This window comes from Drosophila navojoa, chromosome 3, assembly GCF_054131105.1.
Source record: "Drosophila navojoa isolate 15081-1374.11 chromosome 3, UAZ_NAV_1.0, whole genome shotgun sequence".
Lineage (NCBI taxonomy): Eukaryota > Metazoa > Arthropoda > Insecta > Diptera > Drosophilidae > Drosophila > Drosophila navojoa.
The window spans coordinates 22,703,809-22,718,950 of NC_142891.1; the positions used below are offsets into that span (position 1 = coordinate 22,703,809).

The 15,142-nt window shown below is 36.3% G+C and overlaps 1 protein-coding gene and 1 long non-coding RNA gene across 3 annotated transcripts; one reads left to right on the forward strand and one right to left on the reverse strand.

The window, feature by feature from the left end:
* Positions 1 to 116: 116 nt before the first annotated feature.
* Positions 117 to 13,627, reverse strand: Sytalpha (Synaptotagmin alpha). 2 transcript variants are annotated; one of them, XM_089258029.1, is made up of 6 exons: positions 13,112 to 13,627; positions 2,212 to 2,403; positions 1,743 to 2,148; positions 1,440 to 1,677; positions 541 to 1,038; positions 117 to 480 (listed from the first exon to the last, which is right to left on the reverse strand). In XM_089258029.1, the coding sequence occupies exons 2-6, from the start codon at positions 2,397 to 2,399 to the stop codon at positions 302 to 304; spliced, it is 1,509 nt and encodes a 502-aa protein (XP_089114155.1). In that variant the 5' UTR covers positions 2,400 to 2,403; positions 13,112 to 13,627; the 3' UTR covers positions 117 to 301. The 2 variants fall into 2 exon arrangements, with proteins under 2 accessions (XP_089114155.1, XP_089114154.1); XM_089258028.1 differs by having other exon boundaries at positions 1,440 to 1,680.
* LOC149091829 (uncharacterized) lies at positions 4,828 to 5,964 on the forward strand. Its single transcript, XR_016196516.1, has 2 exons — positions 4,828 to 5,147; positions 5,795 to 5,964. It is a non-coding gene; the product is annotated as an uncharacterized LOC149091829 (long non-coding RNA).
* Positions 13,628 to 15,142: the final 1,515 nt, after the last annotated feature.

Here is a 15,142-nt window from a genome sequence, read left to right on the forward strand (position 1 = left end):
TAGCATATTTTACATTTTTGTTATTACTGTGTTCATTATATAGAGATCTAACTGTAATATGCACATCAATAAATATATATTATTTATATATTATTTCTTATATATATATTTCATATATATATTTGTTTTTATATATTTTTTTAATTTTTCGCAAACCCGCTCTGTGTCCGTCTTAAATGTATCCCTGCAAATTCCCGGAGAATTTCTTAGCCAATTTGAATTCCCTGCAGATAAAGTTTCTTCTATTCCTTTAACAGTTTCTGTTAACAGCTTAACAGCGAAAGCTCGCGCTCTGTGGATTCTAATTTTTGGTTGTTGCCTTGGCTGTGGTACTCAAGTTGTTTGCGGTTGGTTCCTGCAGCGGCACCCACTGAGCCGTTGCGTTCTTGGCCCGAAACATTTCCTCGAAGAATATCTTCTCCTCGTGCTGCACCTCAGGGGAGTTGCCAATTAAAGCACGACCCAATATTTCGCTCGAACCTGTGTGCAAAAGCTGTTTTAGTTAACTGTTATATTAGCATCCACTTGGCATCCACTCACCCAACAGGCCGTCGTGCACCACAGTGAACTCGAGGACACAATTCTTGAGCGTCTCCTTGCCCACATCGAAGGCCAAGGCTTCGTTATAGACCGGATTAACGGTATTGCGCTGTACACCTGTCTTGCGTTTCTTCAACTTCTTTCCACCGGGACCCAGGAGAGAGACCTTTACATACGGATCCGAAGAGTTGCGCGCATCGTCCACAATCCGTAAGTTTCTAGCCTTAATCAACACCACCATCAAGCGCTCGGCGGATGGCAAATAGGCCAGCGACACCATTATATCGCCCAGATCCATTTTCATATCTTGCGCCGAGGCCGAGGTTAGCGGCGTCCACAATTTCAGTTGTTCGCTCAGATCCAATTGGGCCAAATGCAATTTGGTTCCACCAATGCAAACATGACGAGAATACGCATCGAAATCGTACAGCAAGATCTCCACTGTGCGCTTGTCAATCACTCCGGCGGATACTTCAAAGACGAAGTTCTCGTCGAAAACTGTTTGCAAAATTTGTAAAACATTATAGAGATATAGTATATGAAATACAGGATAAAAGATATAGGATATGTGATGTAGGATATAGGATATAGGATATAGGATATAGGATATAGGATATAGGATATAGGATATAGGATATAGGATATAGGATATAGGATATAGGATATAGGATATAGGATATAGGATATAGGATATATGATATAGGATATAGGATATAGGATATAGGATATAGGATATAGGATATAGGATATAGGATATAGGATATAGGATATAGGATATAGGATATAGGATATAGGATATAGGATATAGGATATTGGATATAGGATATAGGATATAGGATATAGGATATAGGATATAGGATATAGGATATAGGATATGAGATACAGAAACTTATTCCCACCTGGATTCAATGTCTTCTTATGTATGCGCGTCTGCCAGAAGTTCTTCTTGTCGGGAAGTAAACGTATCTTGGCATAGGGATCAGCCGTTCCGCTGAATTGTCGTGGCTGCAAGTTCTGTGCCTCGAGCAGGCGCACGTTGAGCAAGCCCCCAACCGGATCGTAGCTGAGGCAGACATGTAAATTGCCTCGCACCTCATTACCGGTGGTCGAGGGGCAAACGGTCTTTGGCTGGGCGTGCTGCTGCGGATAAGAAGATTTGATTACTAATGGAAAGCCCGTCTAATCGGATTGCATCTGCTTACGCTGCGGTACAGAGTCATGTCGATTTTGGTATGATCCAGCTTGGCATTCATGGAGGAGACGCGTGGGCGACTGGGATGCATGGCCAGGACGACATGCTTGTCGGAGCGAGCAATGGGCACCGATGTGCTCGAGCAGTAGGACAGGGTGTTCGATTTGAGGCTGCCAGTGGGCGAGGTAGGCGTGGGCGGGGCCGAGTCTTCGGTGGTATTGGAGACCTGCTGCTGCACGGCAGCCGTTGACGAGGTCACCGAGGCGGGCACCCAGAAGGCCGGATCGGCATCCTCCGACCTGAGGGACGTGGGACTCATGTTGCCCCCGTTGCCTGATGCCAATTTGCCACGTGCCACACACTCGTTCAAGTTGTCCACGTTGTAGCCCACGGTGCCAGCCACCAACGCCTCTCGGCTGCAACACAGATGATGAGCTTTGAAATCAACTTATGTGAGAGTAAGTAGTCTCGGGACTCACCTCTGCTGCTCCTCATCCTTCTCGCTGGCCGACTCGAGCAGGGTCTGCTCGAACCAGTTCAGGCGATAGCGTCGCGAGCAGGTGGTGTAGAGGGCTGCGCCGACGGCAGATACCACCAGAAACGAAACGGAGGCGTAGATGCCAATCTGCGTCAGCGACAGCTCCTCCTCGCGTATGACAATATCCATTTCGCTGAAAGTGACACAAAGCCGTGAAAAGGAAATCGTTAATCTAAACTTGCGGAATATCAATTACGTTTTTATAGTGTATGCTCTGGGAATGGCTAATATCGAAGGTCAAATACACTCTCTTCATTTCTTTTTCATTGTATCTACTATATCTGTGTCTCTCTCTTCATCTCTCTGTCTCTCCGTCTTTCGCACTTTGTCTTTCGGTGCTTCTCCCTTTCATCCCCCCAATCTCTTTACCTTTCCTTTCCCTTTCACTCTCTTTCAATCTATTTATATAGATCTCTGTCTCTCTCTCTCTCTCGCTCTATCAATCTATCTGTAGAGGCAGATATCACAGTCTCCTTCTCCCAATCCATCTCTAAAGAGAGACAATCGATGCCTCCGCCTCTCTCTCTCTTTCTCTCGATCTGTCGTTCTCTCTCTCACTTTCTATATCTTTCTATTTGTCTCACTCTCTATCGTTTTCCAACTTTTTCTCCTCCTGTCTTTCATTTTCTCACACTCCATCTGTATTTTCCTCCTTTTCGCTCTCACTCTCTCGCTGTCTCCCCCACTTTTCATATCTATCCCTCTCTCATTATCGTTGCATATCTATATCCTTCTGTCTGTCTTTTCCTCTCTCTTCTCTCTCGAATGTCGTCACCCCAACAGATAGATATTCTCTTTCTCTCAGTGTCATACAAGTTAAGACTCAATTAGCCGCTGTCCTTTGAACCCTTAAGAGCGGATAATGGCACCACAACTACATGGTCGTAAAACTTGCATTATTTGGTCAAGCCGCAGAATGAGGCACCTTATAAATAAATTAGGGTCACCAAGCCAGAATTTCACTAATCCCCCTTTCCCCTGCCTCAGCCTCCCGCCTCAACAACGTCTTCCTCACCCTTTTGTTATTAATTACACTGCTTAAGGCGCCATTGTGAGCAAAGCCAAAGTCCTGACTGTGACCGCAGCTGCACGTGCTGCCTGCCTTCCTGGCAAGGACACGTATAACACAATAGGTGCCAGCCGCCAGGTGCTCAAAAGGAAATCAAGGCACAGACGAGGTGGATGCGGTTCGCAATTAGCTGCGCAAACAGTCGGCGACTTTAAGGTTTCTCGTTCTCTTGGAACTCAAGCGAAGCCAACTGTTTAAATACGCATATTTCAGCCCGGCCAGTTAATTAATTAACACTTTGTACCGTTACCTTTTACAATTTTAAAAAATATTTTCTACCTTTCACCTTTGCTTTCGCTTGCTTTTTGGTTGTTTTCCTTTATATGTTTCATGCAATTTATTCTCAACTTTATTATTTATTTATGAAAACTTTTTGTGGGGTTTCTTTGAGACGGCAATTGAAAGAGGTATATGAGCTATATGAGTGGGTGTGTGGATGTGAGTGTGCGTGGGCGTGGGCGTGTGGCCAGCACGTTAACCCTTGGTGTATTTCTTTGTAAGGCCTACATGATTTATAAGCGTTCGTTGGACGAACGAGGTGAACTCAATGATTCATGATATCTCCAAGATGAATATTTCATTCAGAATTTAGCAAACAGAGACCCTAATAGTAATAAATTAGATAACAGCAGCACAAAAGATATGTAATGCGATGCCTGTAAGGCAATTTTGAAAGAAAGTAAATGCATTAACATATTACAAATTTGTAAATTGTATTTTTGATTTGACTTCATTATAGGGTTCGCCATATAATGTACCCATTACAATTTTCTCATTTTACATTCACGTAGAAGATTCAACCATATCTCAGTACTCTTTCATTATAACTTAATCGATAGTCTTCTTGATCGATAAATATTTCATATTATTAAGCTCAGTAACATTGTTTCGTATAAATCTTATCGCTGTTATAAATATTTTATGAGTATGGGTGGATGAAAATTACGCATTGGTCAATGATAAAAGATTATACTAATCGAAATCGCGTCCCTCAATCATTGTGAAATCATTGCGATATCATCTATATTAATCGAGAACCAATATTATCAATCAATCAATAATATTTAATAAATAAATAATAATATAATATTTATATTTAATAATATTTAATAAATAAATACACATTTCTGCTATGTTAATTTCACGAATAATAATTCAATTAAATTAAAATTATATTAAAATATTAAAATTTTTTATAATTACAATTTAATAGATCTCTTCTTGTCTTCTACATAACTTTAAAAACATCTTTGCCAACTAAATTAATCGGAGCCCTGCCCATCTATATATGCCCATAAAAATTACTATTATGGATACTTTGTTGATAAAAACTATATTCATCATTATTCTTATCTACATAATTTAGTCTAAAAACAGAATAATAATTATCAAAATTTAATTGCTTACTGCTTATCGATAAGCCCAGCCTGTGAACTTGACGTCAATTAATCCCGGTGGCAGCATTATGAGCCATCTAGATGAATTACACACCAGACGTAATCAATCAACTTATCAATCAATCAATCAATCAACCAGTTAACCGCCAGCTCATTTGGCCATAATTTGTTGGCCTAGTAGTTGGCGCAACCCTCGCACCCACACGCAATGCATTGTGAATAAATCTGGTCTAAACCAATCATGTCAAATTGATCAGCTCACAGACGGTGCTGTAAATCGATGTCAAGTCAAGTCAACCCCACGGCACCGCCACAGCTGCAACAAATTGTTGCGCAGTTGCTCTGGCAACCTGTCTCATGTGCTTTGGAGCCCTTTTCACTGACTTTGTCACATGCGGGATTATAATAAATGTGCGTGTGTGTGTGTGTGTGTGTGTGTGTGTGTGTACATATGACGATGCGATTTATGACAGTTGCCATAAATTTGCAATATCCAGCGGCTTTTGTGCTGTTTGCTTTTGGCTTGCGGCTTGTGGCTTGTGGCAGGGCTGTCGCTGCGTCTGTCTGTCTGTCTGGTTGGCTAGTTGGACGACTGCCTGCAGCAGCTGGCTTTATAAACAATTTTCGGGCCTTTATCACATACTTTCAGTTTTTTTTCTCTCTCTCTCTCTCAGATAAGAGCAGCGCACTATTTCCGGCCAAGCCGAGGGCAATCATAAATCGCCAGCTGCGTGGCTCTCGACTATATTGAAGTGAATGACTAAAATTAATTTTATCTAATCGATAAACAGGGGGCTTGTGTACCTCGGCCCAGCCACACGCAGTTCCTTTAATAATTTCAAAAAGCTCTCTCACAATTTCAACAACGCACAACTTTCTTCTTCTATGTATCAAAAATTAAAAATATTGATAAATTATAATTATACATGCATGTGTATATCGTGTATATTCTGAAACGGGAGTAAAACAGAAAAAAAAAACTGTTGCTCCCAGCGGCTAACACAATTACGGTAAATTATGTTCATTAGTCTAATGAAGTGTTTGTCACACAAAAGCAGCGCCCACAACCACAACGACCACGCCCACTTCACCGTTGACGCCCATCGCTGCCTGATGTGGACTTTGAAATGGGCGGGAAACAGCTGGAAGACCGTTATCAAGACTGGCGCCAATACCCTACACCATAGAGCAGGGATAATTAAGTTCGACTAGAACTTAAAAAACAAAAGCGATAAAAAATAATAATAATAATAATAATAATAATAATAATAATAATAATAATCATAATCATAATCATAATCATAATCATAATCATAATCATAATCATAATCATAATCATAATAATAATAATAATAATAATAGTAATAATAGTAATAATAATAATAATAATAATAATAATAATAATAATAATAATAATAATAATAATAATAATAATAATAATTATAATAATAATAATAATAATAATAATAATAATAATAATAATAAAATTAAAAATAAAAATATATCTTAAAATAATTGAGTTAAATTATTAAGTATTAAATTTGGTTATAATTTGAATTTAATAAAAATAATTTATATAATTTATTTGTAATTTTTAAAATAAAAAATTCAAAATACAAATTTAATTTTTTCTTTCTAGTATTAAAAGTTGGTTAAAAAATATTTTTTAAATAATAATAATAAGAAAAAAATGTTCTTGCCGAGTGTAACAAACGCGATTACCAAACTAAACTAACCAGCGAGACTCACATCAACTTCTAACGAAATCAACTTAACTTATTTGCAGCTCAGTTTCAGATGTCAAATACAAAATTGTAATATTCTTTTTCAGCTTTGATGCCTCACAAATGATGCCAGGCAAATGTAAATGGATATTAAATTTTCATTTTTACCTGAATGCTCAAAGCTAAAATTATTATTATTATAAAATATGTATGAAGAAGTGGAATATTATACATATATATATTTTTTAAAATTATTTTTGCATTGTGCTTAGGGTATAGAATATACATATTAATAATTAAATATACATAAAAAAAATTGTGGGAGTACAAATCTCTTGCTTCATTATATTTTATATTTGTACTATAACAGCTAAAATTCTTCTGCATAAAAAAATGTATGAATAAAATATATTGATATATAAAAAATTTATTGCAAAGATGTATGGAATAGTATTTTATATATTTCCTATATTGTATATTCAACTAATGCCAACTTTTAACAGACTATTTTTGTGTCCACTTTGCTGTCATTAACAGGGCTCAAAAACTTGTGCCATGAAATGTGATCAAAATCTCTTAACTATAGTTAAAAGTTAGCACAATTTCAATTTCCATTATAATGGCAAATTTATGGCACATAGACGATGTCGCTGAGAACTCGCCAGCCGAAGTTTCCAGTTTGTTTGCTCGAACGCATTGTCATAATTTGATTAACGCTGAACGTGTCCTGCGGACCGAGCTGCAGGCTATAAGCGAGCAGCAGTAACAGCAGCGAACTCAGCCACAACCTCAACAGCAGCTCGGCTTTTATTTTTGCTTCACTGTGGCACACACACACACACACACACTCATAAGAGGGCTGCCATTTTGCTGTGCTCGCATAGGTGCGAAACTGCGAAATGCGCAACAAAATTTAATCCTTCACATGCGCACAGCTTAAGGCTAGGCACACACGTTAAGTATACGCCCGAGTGGCTTGGCAAGTAAACGTGATGAATGCTACTTAAAGGCGCAGGCACACACACACACACACACACACATACTCAGGTCTGGCACCGTCTTGTGCCAATCAGCCATCAGCAATTTGTAATGCCCATATAATGATATACTCATTGCTCTATGGCATACCACGCAGCATCAACAACATCATTATCAAGCTCGGACCCTCTCCAAGCCACCCCCCACCCCTCTGCCTTCCTCCCTCTCGCACATTCTGTGTTATTTCCTTCAAGTATTGCTGACATTGTTGCCTGTTGTTCATTTTGCTGCCGCTGCTCCAGCTGCTGCTGCCAGTTGATTATTGCCGCCATTGGCATTGACTTTGTCTCTATGCCATTTTGTTGCCCCTCCAAACAGCAAATAACATCGACAACAACAACAACATTCTTTGTCTGCCCATCCATAGAGTCCGCAATTAACAGCCTCTGAATATTTATGGCCAGTCCATCTTTAGAACTCTTCGCCTGGAGCACCATAAATAGCTAAAGCAGGCTTGTAGCCTGTTTATGTTTGTATAATTGATAAATTCCTAAGAAATTTGCACTAATTCCTCTGGCAGCTAATGCGATTTGCAATTAATTTCATTTTAATTTTAGTCCAAATTTTCTGTTTTGGCAAATTAATAATAGAATTAGACATGAAACATAAAACTGAAATGCTGAAAGACAAGGCAGCTTAGCAATGGCTGGATGAAATGAGAAGTTTAAAGCTGATAGACGGCTGAGCTTATCTGAAAGGCTTAAAGCAGAAAGTCAAAATGAATTTGAGTGAATGAAAATGTATATTTGATTATACTCTATATGCGCTGCTCATCTTTCATATTCTTAATATTTATTGTTTGAATTATTTTTACTATAAAATAAAGTTTAATATTAAAAAATGCATTTTATAAAAAAAAAGCCAACAATAATTTATCTTAAAAAAAATTAAATTTTGCTAGAAAATAATAATAAATATTACCAACTAAAAAATAAAAAAAATAAAAATAGTTTACTATGATCATAACTTATATTTAATTTAATGAAAAATAACTACATTTTCTTAGACTAAACATAAATAATAATAAAATTTATGAGCTATAAAAAATAATTTATATATGAAAATAAATAATTAGATTAAATTTGGTTCAACAAATAGATATTGACTCAAGACAAATTTCATAAATACTGCAAAAATTTGTGTAACACTCTCATACTCTACTTGAATTATTCAGCAAGTTTCATAATAATATTGTAATAGTCAACTATCGCCCCGTAGGAGTATTAACCACAAATTCTACATGATTTAGCAAACAGCAATCAACACGTCGACACAGTTAATATCATGTATCGTTTATTATGTATTATCAATGAAGTTTTTCTCTCTATCTCTCGCTCCCTATTCATTGGTATTCACGATGTGTTGAAGCACAAACATAATCTAAATTAGTTTCGCAAATAATCAAAGTAGATTCGCTCATTCCATATACAAAGAGATAGAGAGAGAGAGAGAGAGAGAGAGAGAGAGAGAGAGAGAGAGAGAGAGAGAGAGAGAGAAAGAGAGACCGAGACTTGGAAGAAAAGTTTTGCTCAAAGTTTTTCTTAAGCTGTGAACTTTTTGCTTATTCTGCAGTTGTTCAGATCATTTTCTATTTCCTAGAATATTTATAAAAAAATAAATACAAGTTTTTCTCTTTTTGTACATATTGATTTCCTGCTGTCACAAACAACTCTGGACTTTGGTCAAAGAGACTCAAAGGCTAAATGGCTAAACAGAAGTGATTCCGGGAAAATGTGGCAATGGCAATATGAGTGCCTATTAAAAGCCAGCCACCATATGCCAATATACCACAGGGCATTCAACAATGGAGCCCAATGCAGCAACAAGCAAACGAAAATAAAACAACAAAGCCAAAAACAACAAAAACTTGTCAAAAGCAAGATAAACAGCGGTTTATTAATAAGGCCGACAAAGTTATATACATAGCATGGTAAATAAACAGAGACGAGAAAACACAGACAAAGAGGAGAGAGAGTGAGGGAGATGGAGAGCGATATAGAGTGGTGATGGGAGGGAGAGGTAGATTTTGAGAGCGAAAGCAGGCTCAGCATATATTGAATATAAAAAATTCATAATATATTTGGGCTTTGGAATATAAGCAAGGGTTAATCTAGAAGCAGCTGTGACATAAGCTGAATGAAAAGACGCAGAAAAGGTGAAGAGAGTTGAGATCAGACTAAAAGAGATGATATAGAAGAAAAAAAATAAAATGTAAAGATAAAAGGCAGATCCAGAGAGATGAAAAGATTTCAGAATTGAAGAAAATATAAACTCGAAAGGTGAAAACAAAGAAGGAAAGAGGGATGGGAAATCCGATGAGAGATGGGAAATCAGGACGGTATCATGTGATGGATTCAAAGAACTGAAAAACGATGAGGATCACAAAAGCAAAATTTAAAGGAGAAATAAAATGATATATAAAGTGTTGTAAGGCATTGAGAAGAGATAAGAACAAATGAGCAGAAAAAACTAATAGAAAGAAGAAAGCAACAAATAAAATCTGGATTCTCAGATATGAAATAAAAACGATGAAGAGAAAAGAGGTAAGAAAATATTTGAGGGGAAAGTACACGTAAAAGAAGAAAAAAATATTTGCTAAAGATTAAATATTAATAAGACCATAACAAAACGGATTCTATTAGTCTTTATTGAAAAAGAGGCTCTGGTATATCCTAATTAACAAAGTGAAGAAAAAAGAAGGAAATAAATAAATGAAATAAATAGACAAATGATTGAATTAGTTTTGAATTGAGCCATAGATTAATTTTATATATCTATATCCATATGAAAATAAAAAAATATCGAAATATACATATTTTGAAATATTTATCCGAAGCTTGATCTCATCTAATGTTCATTATTTAAATAATAATAAAGAGTGCCCGAGCTTCTATATGACTGTGTTAGAATCACACGGCTAACATATCTTTTGATTATTTTATGCTATAAATATACAGAATATACACTGCGTACAACGAAGCTTGAATACACTTATAAAGCTTGAGCAGGAGTTTGTTAAAAATGAATCAAATATTTTGTGCACTCATCTCTTTAAGGAACTTTTAGAATTTTAAAAACATCAACTAGCTCACATATTCAATACGAAATTCTGTACATATATTTAATATCACATATATTTAACTTCCAACATAACGGTCGACTGTAGTTAAATACCCTCTTTGAGGGCAGACGAAATATGATCATTAAGGCGCAATATGCCCAGGACACTTGTTGTTTGCACACGCGGCACTCGCCGTGCATAAAGCAACAAGGCAAATAATAAGTGGGCTATTAATACACACATACAAATACAGGGAGACCTTTGGGCGTGTATGTATGTGTGTGTGTGTGTGTGTGTAAGGGACAAAGCTGCAGCTGGAGCTTGTGACCCGCCCCGTCAATAACTCAGCATGTTCACAAATATTGAAAAGCTGTCTTTGCAGTTTGCTTTTGCCTTTTGCCTACCACCCAGCCCCTGCCCAGTGGGCCACACGCCCCCGTAAGCTGTACCGCCTACGTTTGGCTTGTTTATTGGCGCCACGCCCCGGGAGAATGAGTGTCCTTTGGCGGCTAATGCGGCTTGTGGCATGCGGCTTATGCATTAAAAATGCATTAATCCCGGACATGTGATAAATATTCATGGTCTCGCCGTCGACTTGATTATTATGCATGCAAGTTTCTTTCTATCATGCCTCATCCTCCTCCTCATCCTTCTCCTCCTCCTCCTTTCCATTTCAATTTTAAGTTTGGCGCGTGCAACGCAATATGTTGTTGGCCAACTAAGAGTGGCTGGCTCATTCAGTTGCTGTTTGTTTCCGTTTGCAGCTGGCGTAAGGTCGGGGTCGAGTGTTTCAAGGACATGGCATCCGTGTTTGAGTGGCTCGGCCAAGGTAAATAGAGTTGGCCCACTGAGCGCTCGGCTGGGTTAAACAACCTAAGGCCAGGTTACATTTTACACAGAAATCTCAGCAAAAGCAAACACACACACACACACACATGCAACGAGGCTTAAAGTTTGATTGAAGGCATGTTTCCGCTTCGATATGTCTGAAGTCTCAATATTGCGTGGAATTATAAAACAATATGAGCATAAGCCCAATCTGCCACGCCCACGCCCTTGCCTGCCACTCCCACTTGATCAAATTAAATGGAAATGTAAAAAAAAAAAACGTTGTTCGCCTGTTGTGTTTGTCGGGGGATTTATGCATTTGCTTTGGGTCTGGCGTCCACGCGGCGTATGCGTGTTACATGAACAACGGAATCTGTAATCAACTGATAAATATTCAATTAATTCCTAGCTGCCTCGTTTTTGGCAGCACAAACGTAGCCAAAGGTGTAATTTACATTGATTGGAGATGCAGAGAGACACAGTGAGAGAGAGAGAGAGAGAGGGAACGAGAGAAACAAAAGCTATCTCTAGTAATTGGAATTAAATTTTAATACATTTTACTCGAAATCTATTGCATGTGCTCTGCAATGCAGGCAGATTAATTGACGTAAGCCAATGCTTTTGTTTTTCTTGATTAAAATTTAATTATACATTTTTATTATTTTATATACATATATGTACATATGTATATCATAATTTATGTACATATATTCGTTTTAGGCACATGTAGTTATTCCTGTAAATTTATTTTGTATTTATTTTTGCCCTTTTCAATTTCAGCAGAAAAACAAAACAAAATTCCGATATGAATGTGGCTTTGATGAATCAAATTATTTTCCTAATATTTATTATATATGCAAGAAATATATAGAAAGATAATCATCTGCTTTTTGTCAACAAATGCTAAAACTGAAATGGTTCAAGCTAAATGTTGACTGTAGATGTTATATTTCTTTATATAAATGTATATTCATTAACATTAATTTTTATGTTTTTTCATGTGAACAATATTTTAATTACGTAAAAATTTTTTTATTTTATCTTATGTTATAGAATAGAAAATAAATGTATAAAATAAGTGCATTTATATTTGTTGAAAAATTGAATTATCTAGGATTTATATTTTTAAGCTTTCGATTTTACATATTTTATCCAGATTTAGTTAGGTTATACTAAAGCTAAAGAAAATAAATTAAAAAAAGTATGATCCCTTTGAAATTTATATTTTGTATCCCATCTGAATATCTTATCTATGAGGATACACGAGGGATTTCAATATATAATCGCTTTATATTATATTAAAAAAATAATAGAAATTTCGAGATACACTTTTTCTCTAGTTGGTTTTTAGTCAAGCAACTTAACTTATAATAGACTGCTTATCTTTTTTAATACTCAAGATCTTCAATGTAAGATATAATCATGTGCTATATAATTTTTGTATTTAAGCCATTATGAACACATTGAAAATGGGAAATCAGTAGTATTCGTATATACGAATAAATCTCTCTTTACGCCTTCAATTATTTGAGGTCGTCATTGTTTTCTCAACACTCGACCATAAGCAGATCTCCAAAAGATGTATGCATATAGAAAACAAAATCGTATTTCAAACTTTAAAAACTTTTCAATTTATTTTGTGAGCTCCATTAAATTGAAAACTCAATTTGGGGCCTACAAATACTTGCATAAAACCTGTCCAAAGTTTGTTTTGTAGCACTTACCCGTTATTTGGATTTATTTACAATGTGTCAAACGCACACACACACACACACACACACACGCACAGTATTACACACTCGAACACAGTTAGAGACAGTCGGATACAATGCTAAGCAATGTGTACGAAAATAATTTATGGCTTTTGAATAGCTGCACGCAAATTTTTTCGCAACAATATGTTTGCTTATTCCTGCGCTCGACGTGTCGTATGCGCAATATGCTCTAACGGCGCTCGTCGGAACGCGGCATGCCGTTTGAAACGTTTGAGTTGAGCTCAAAAAGCAATTTCCTTATTTGTGTGCGTTCGTTAATAATTAATTGTATTAGTCCAGCGCACTTTGATAAACGGTTTCAACAATTTAACAGCGTACATATAAGTAAATACAAGTATATATGTATGTGTGTACATATGTATATATAGCTATATCTGTCTTTTATCTGCTTGGGCTGCTGCGACTCTTCAGAGCAGCAAAACAACTTGGCCAACGCGTCGCTGAAACTCGACTGTGTTGTTGTTCATCAAAAAGTACACACAGATGCCTTTGCCGTATTCCCTAACAAACACACAGACACAGGCAAGCAGACACACACACACACACACGCACACACACACATACAATCAGTTAAACAGAAAGTTGTGCTTCGCTAAATGCGCGCTATCTTTCAACATGCTTTACCACAGATAAAGTACGATAATAATAAGCTTAAATTATTATGAATACAGTATATATAAATATTACCTATATTTTCATCAGATTTTCCAAGCTATAGATTTGAAAATATTCTGGAAACTCTATGCCAACCGGCTTTTAATTTGAACAAATAAATATGCAACGTTTGTTGCGTGTAGCAAAAAGCTTTTTAAATGCAAAGCTTTTCGCATAAGCCACAGCTGTCGCACGCTCACGGTCAAGACAATTGTTGCTCAATGTCAGTGGCTGGCTGGCAAAAGCACAGCAAAAGCTCATCAGTGAAGTATGGTTAATTTTGGCGTTGCCACATGGCCAAAAAATGGTAATTGAATAAATAACTGAATTCGATATTGATAAAACTGATGAATTGAATAAATAACTGAAATTTAATATGAATATATATGAAAAATGTAATGAATAAACGATAGATAAATAAAATTATATAGGTCATTTCAATAAAATAAATATCTTAATACTTTTCATATAGAATATAGCATATAGCAAAACAAAAATTGTTTATATAATAAATCACTGCAAAATAAGAAAAACAAAAAGGAAAAAATATATTCATATTGATTCGTGCTTTCTAGTCAACAAATTTAAATATAGATACTAAATAATATAATAAAAATTGTCAGCTCATTCATGATTAATTGATAAGGAACAAATGTTTTTAAAATATTTATTTCTTGACCGTATATTTCTGTTTTGTTATGTTTTCTATTGTTGTATTTGTTTTTTCAAATGACAATGAACTTGATATGCGATTGCGGCTGCTTTCGGTCACACATAATATCTGTCGTACAATTGCACTTAAATTTGATTATACATTGGCAATTGATAAGAGCACAGTGAAACTATACTTCGACCAAGCATACCCTGTAATGTGGAAAACAGCTGCTACTGCATGTGGATGGAATGACCAGCAATCACAGAGTATTTCAGAGTATTTCGTGTTCCCGAAACCTTAAAACATTTTCTACACTCAATCGTTTTCCTATTCGTAATATACATTAAAATGGTTTGCAACTGATAGAAAAAAAAAAAATCTAAGTGCTTAATTAGCGCTAAGTTGGCTTTATATTATCTCAAGTTCAAATACGAAACATGATATGGATTGCGGTTGGCAAACACATGCTCGTCTCGACCTCCAAAGCCAGAGTCAAGCCGCGTAACCCAGTTTGATGAAACGCAAACGCAATACATCGACTAAGAATTACGCATCTGACTTTTGTGGTTATGTGGTCTTATGACTAAGCCAAAGCATTCAATTGATCTTAACATTGGCTTAGTTTTTCGATGACAACAAAACCCAACATGTTGACAAAGTTCTCACACTAT

Bases quoted from the DNA above. Each gene is read 5' to 3' on its own strand.
- Sytalpha (XM_089258028.1), bottom strand. From the start codon at position 2,399: ATGGATATTGTCATACGCGAGGAGGAGCTGTCGCTGACGCAGATTGGC. The intron at 1,039-1,439 runs GTGGGAATAAGT...TTTTGCAAACAG, and splicing joins TAAGAAGACATTGAATCCAG to TTTTCGACGAGAACTTCGTC. The intron at 481-540 runs GTGAGTGGATGC...TTTTGCACACAG, and splicing joins GGTGCACGACGGCCTGTTGG to GTTCGAGCGAAATATTGGGT.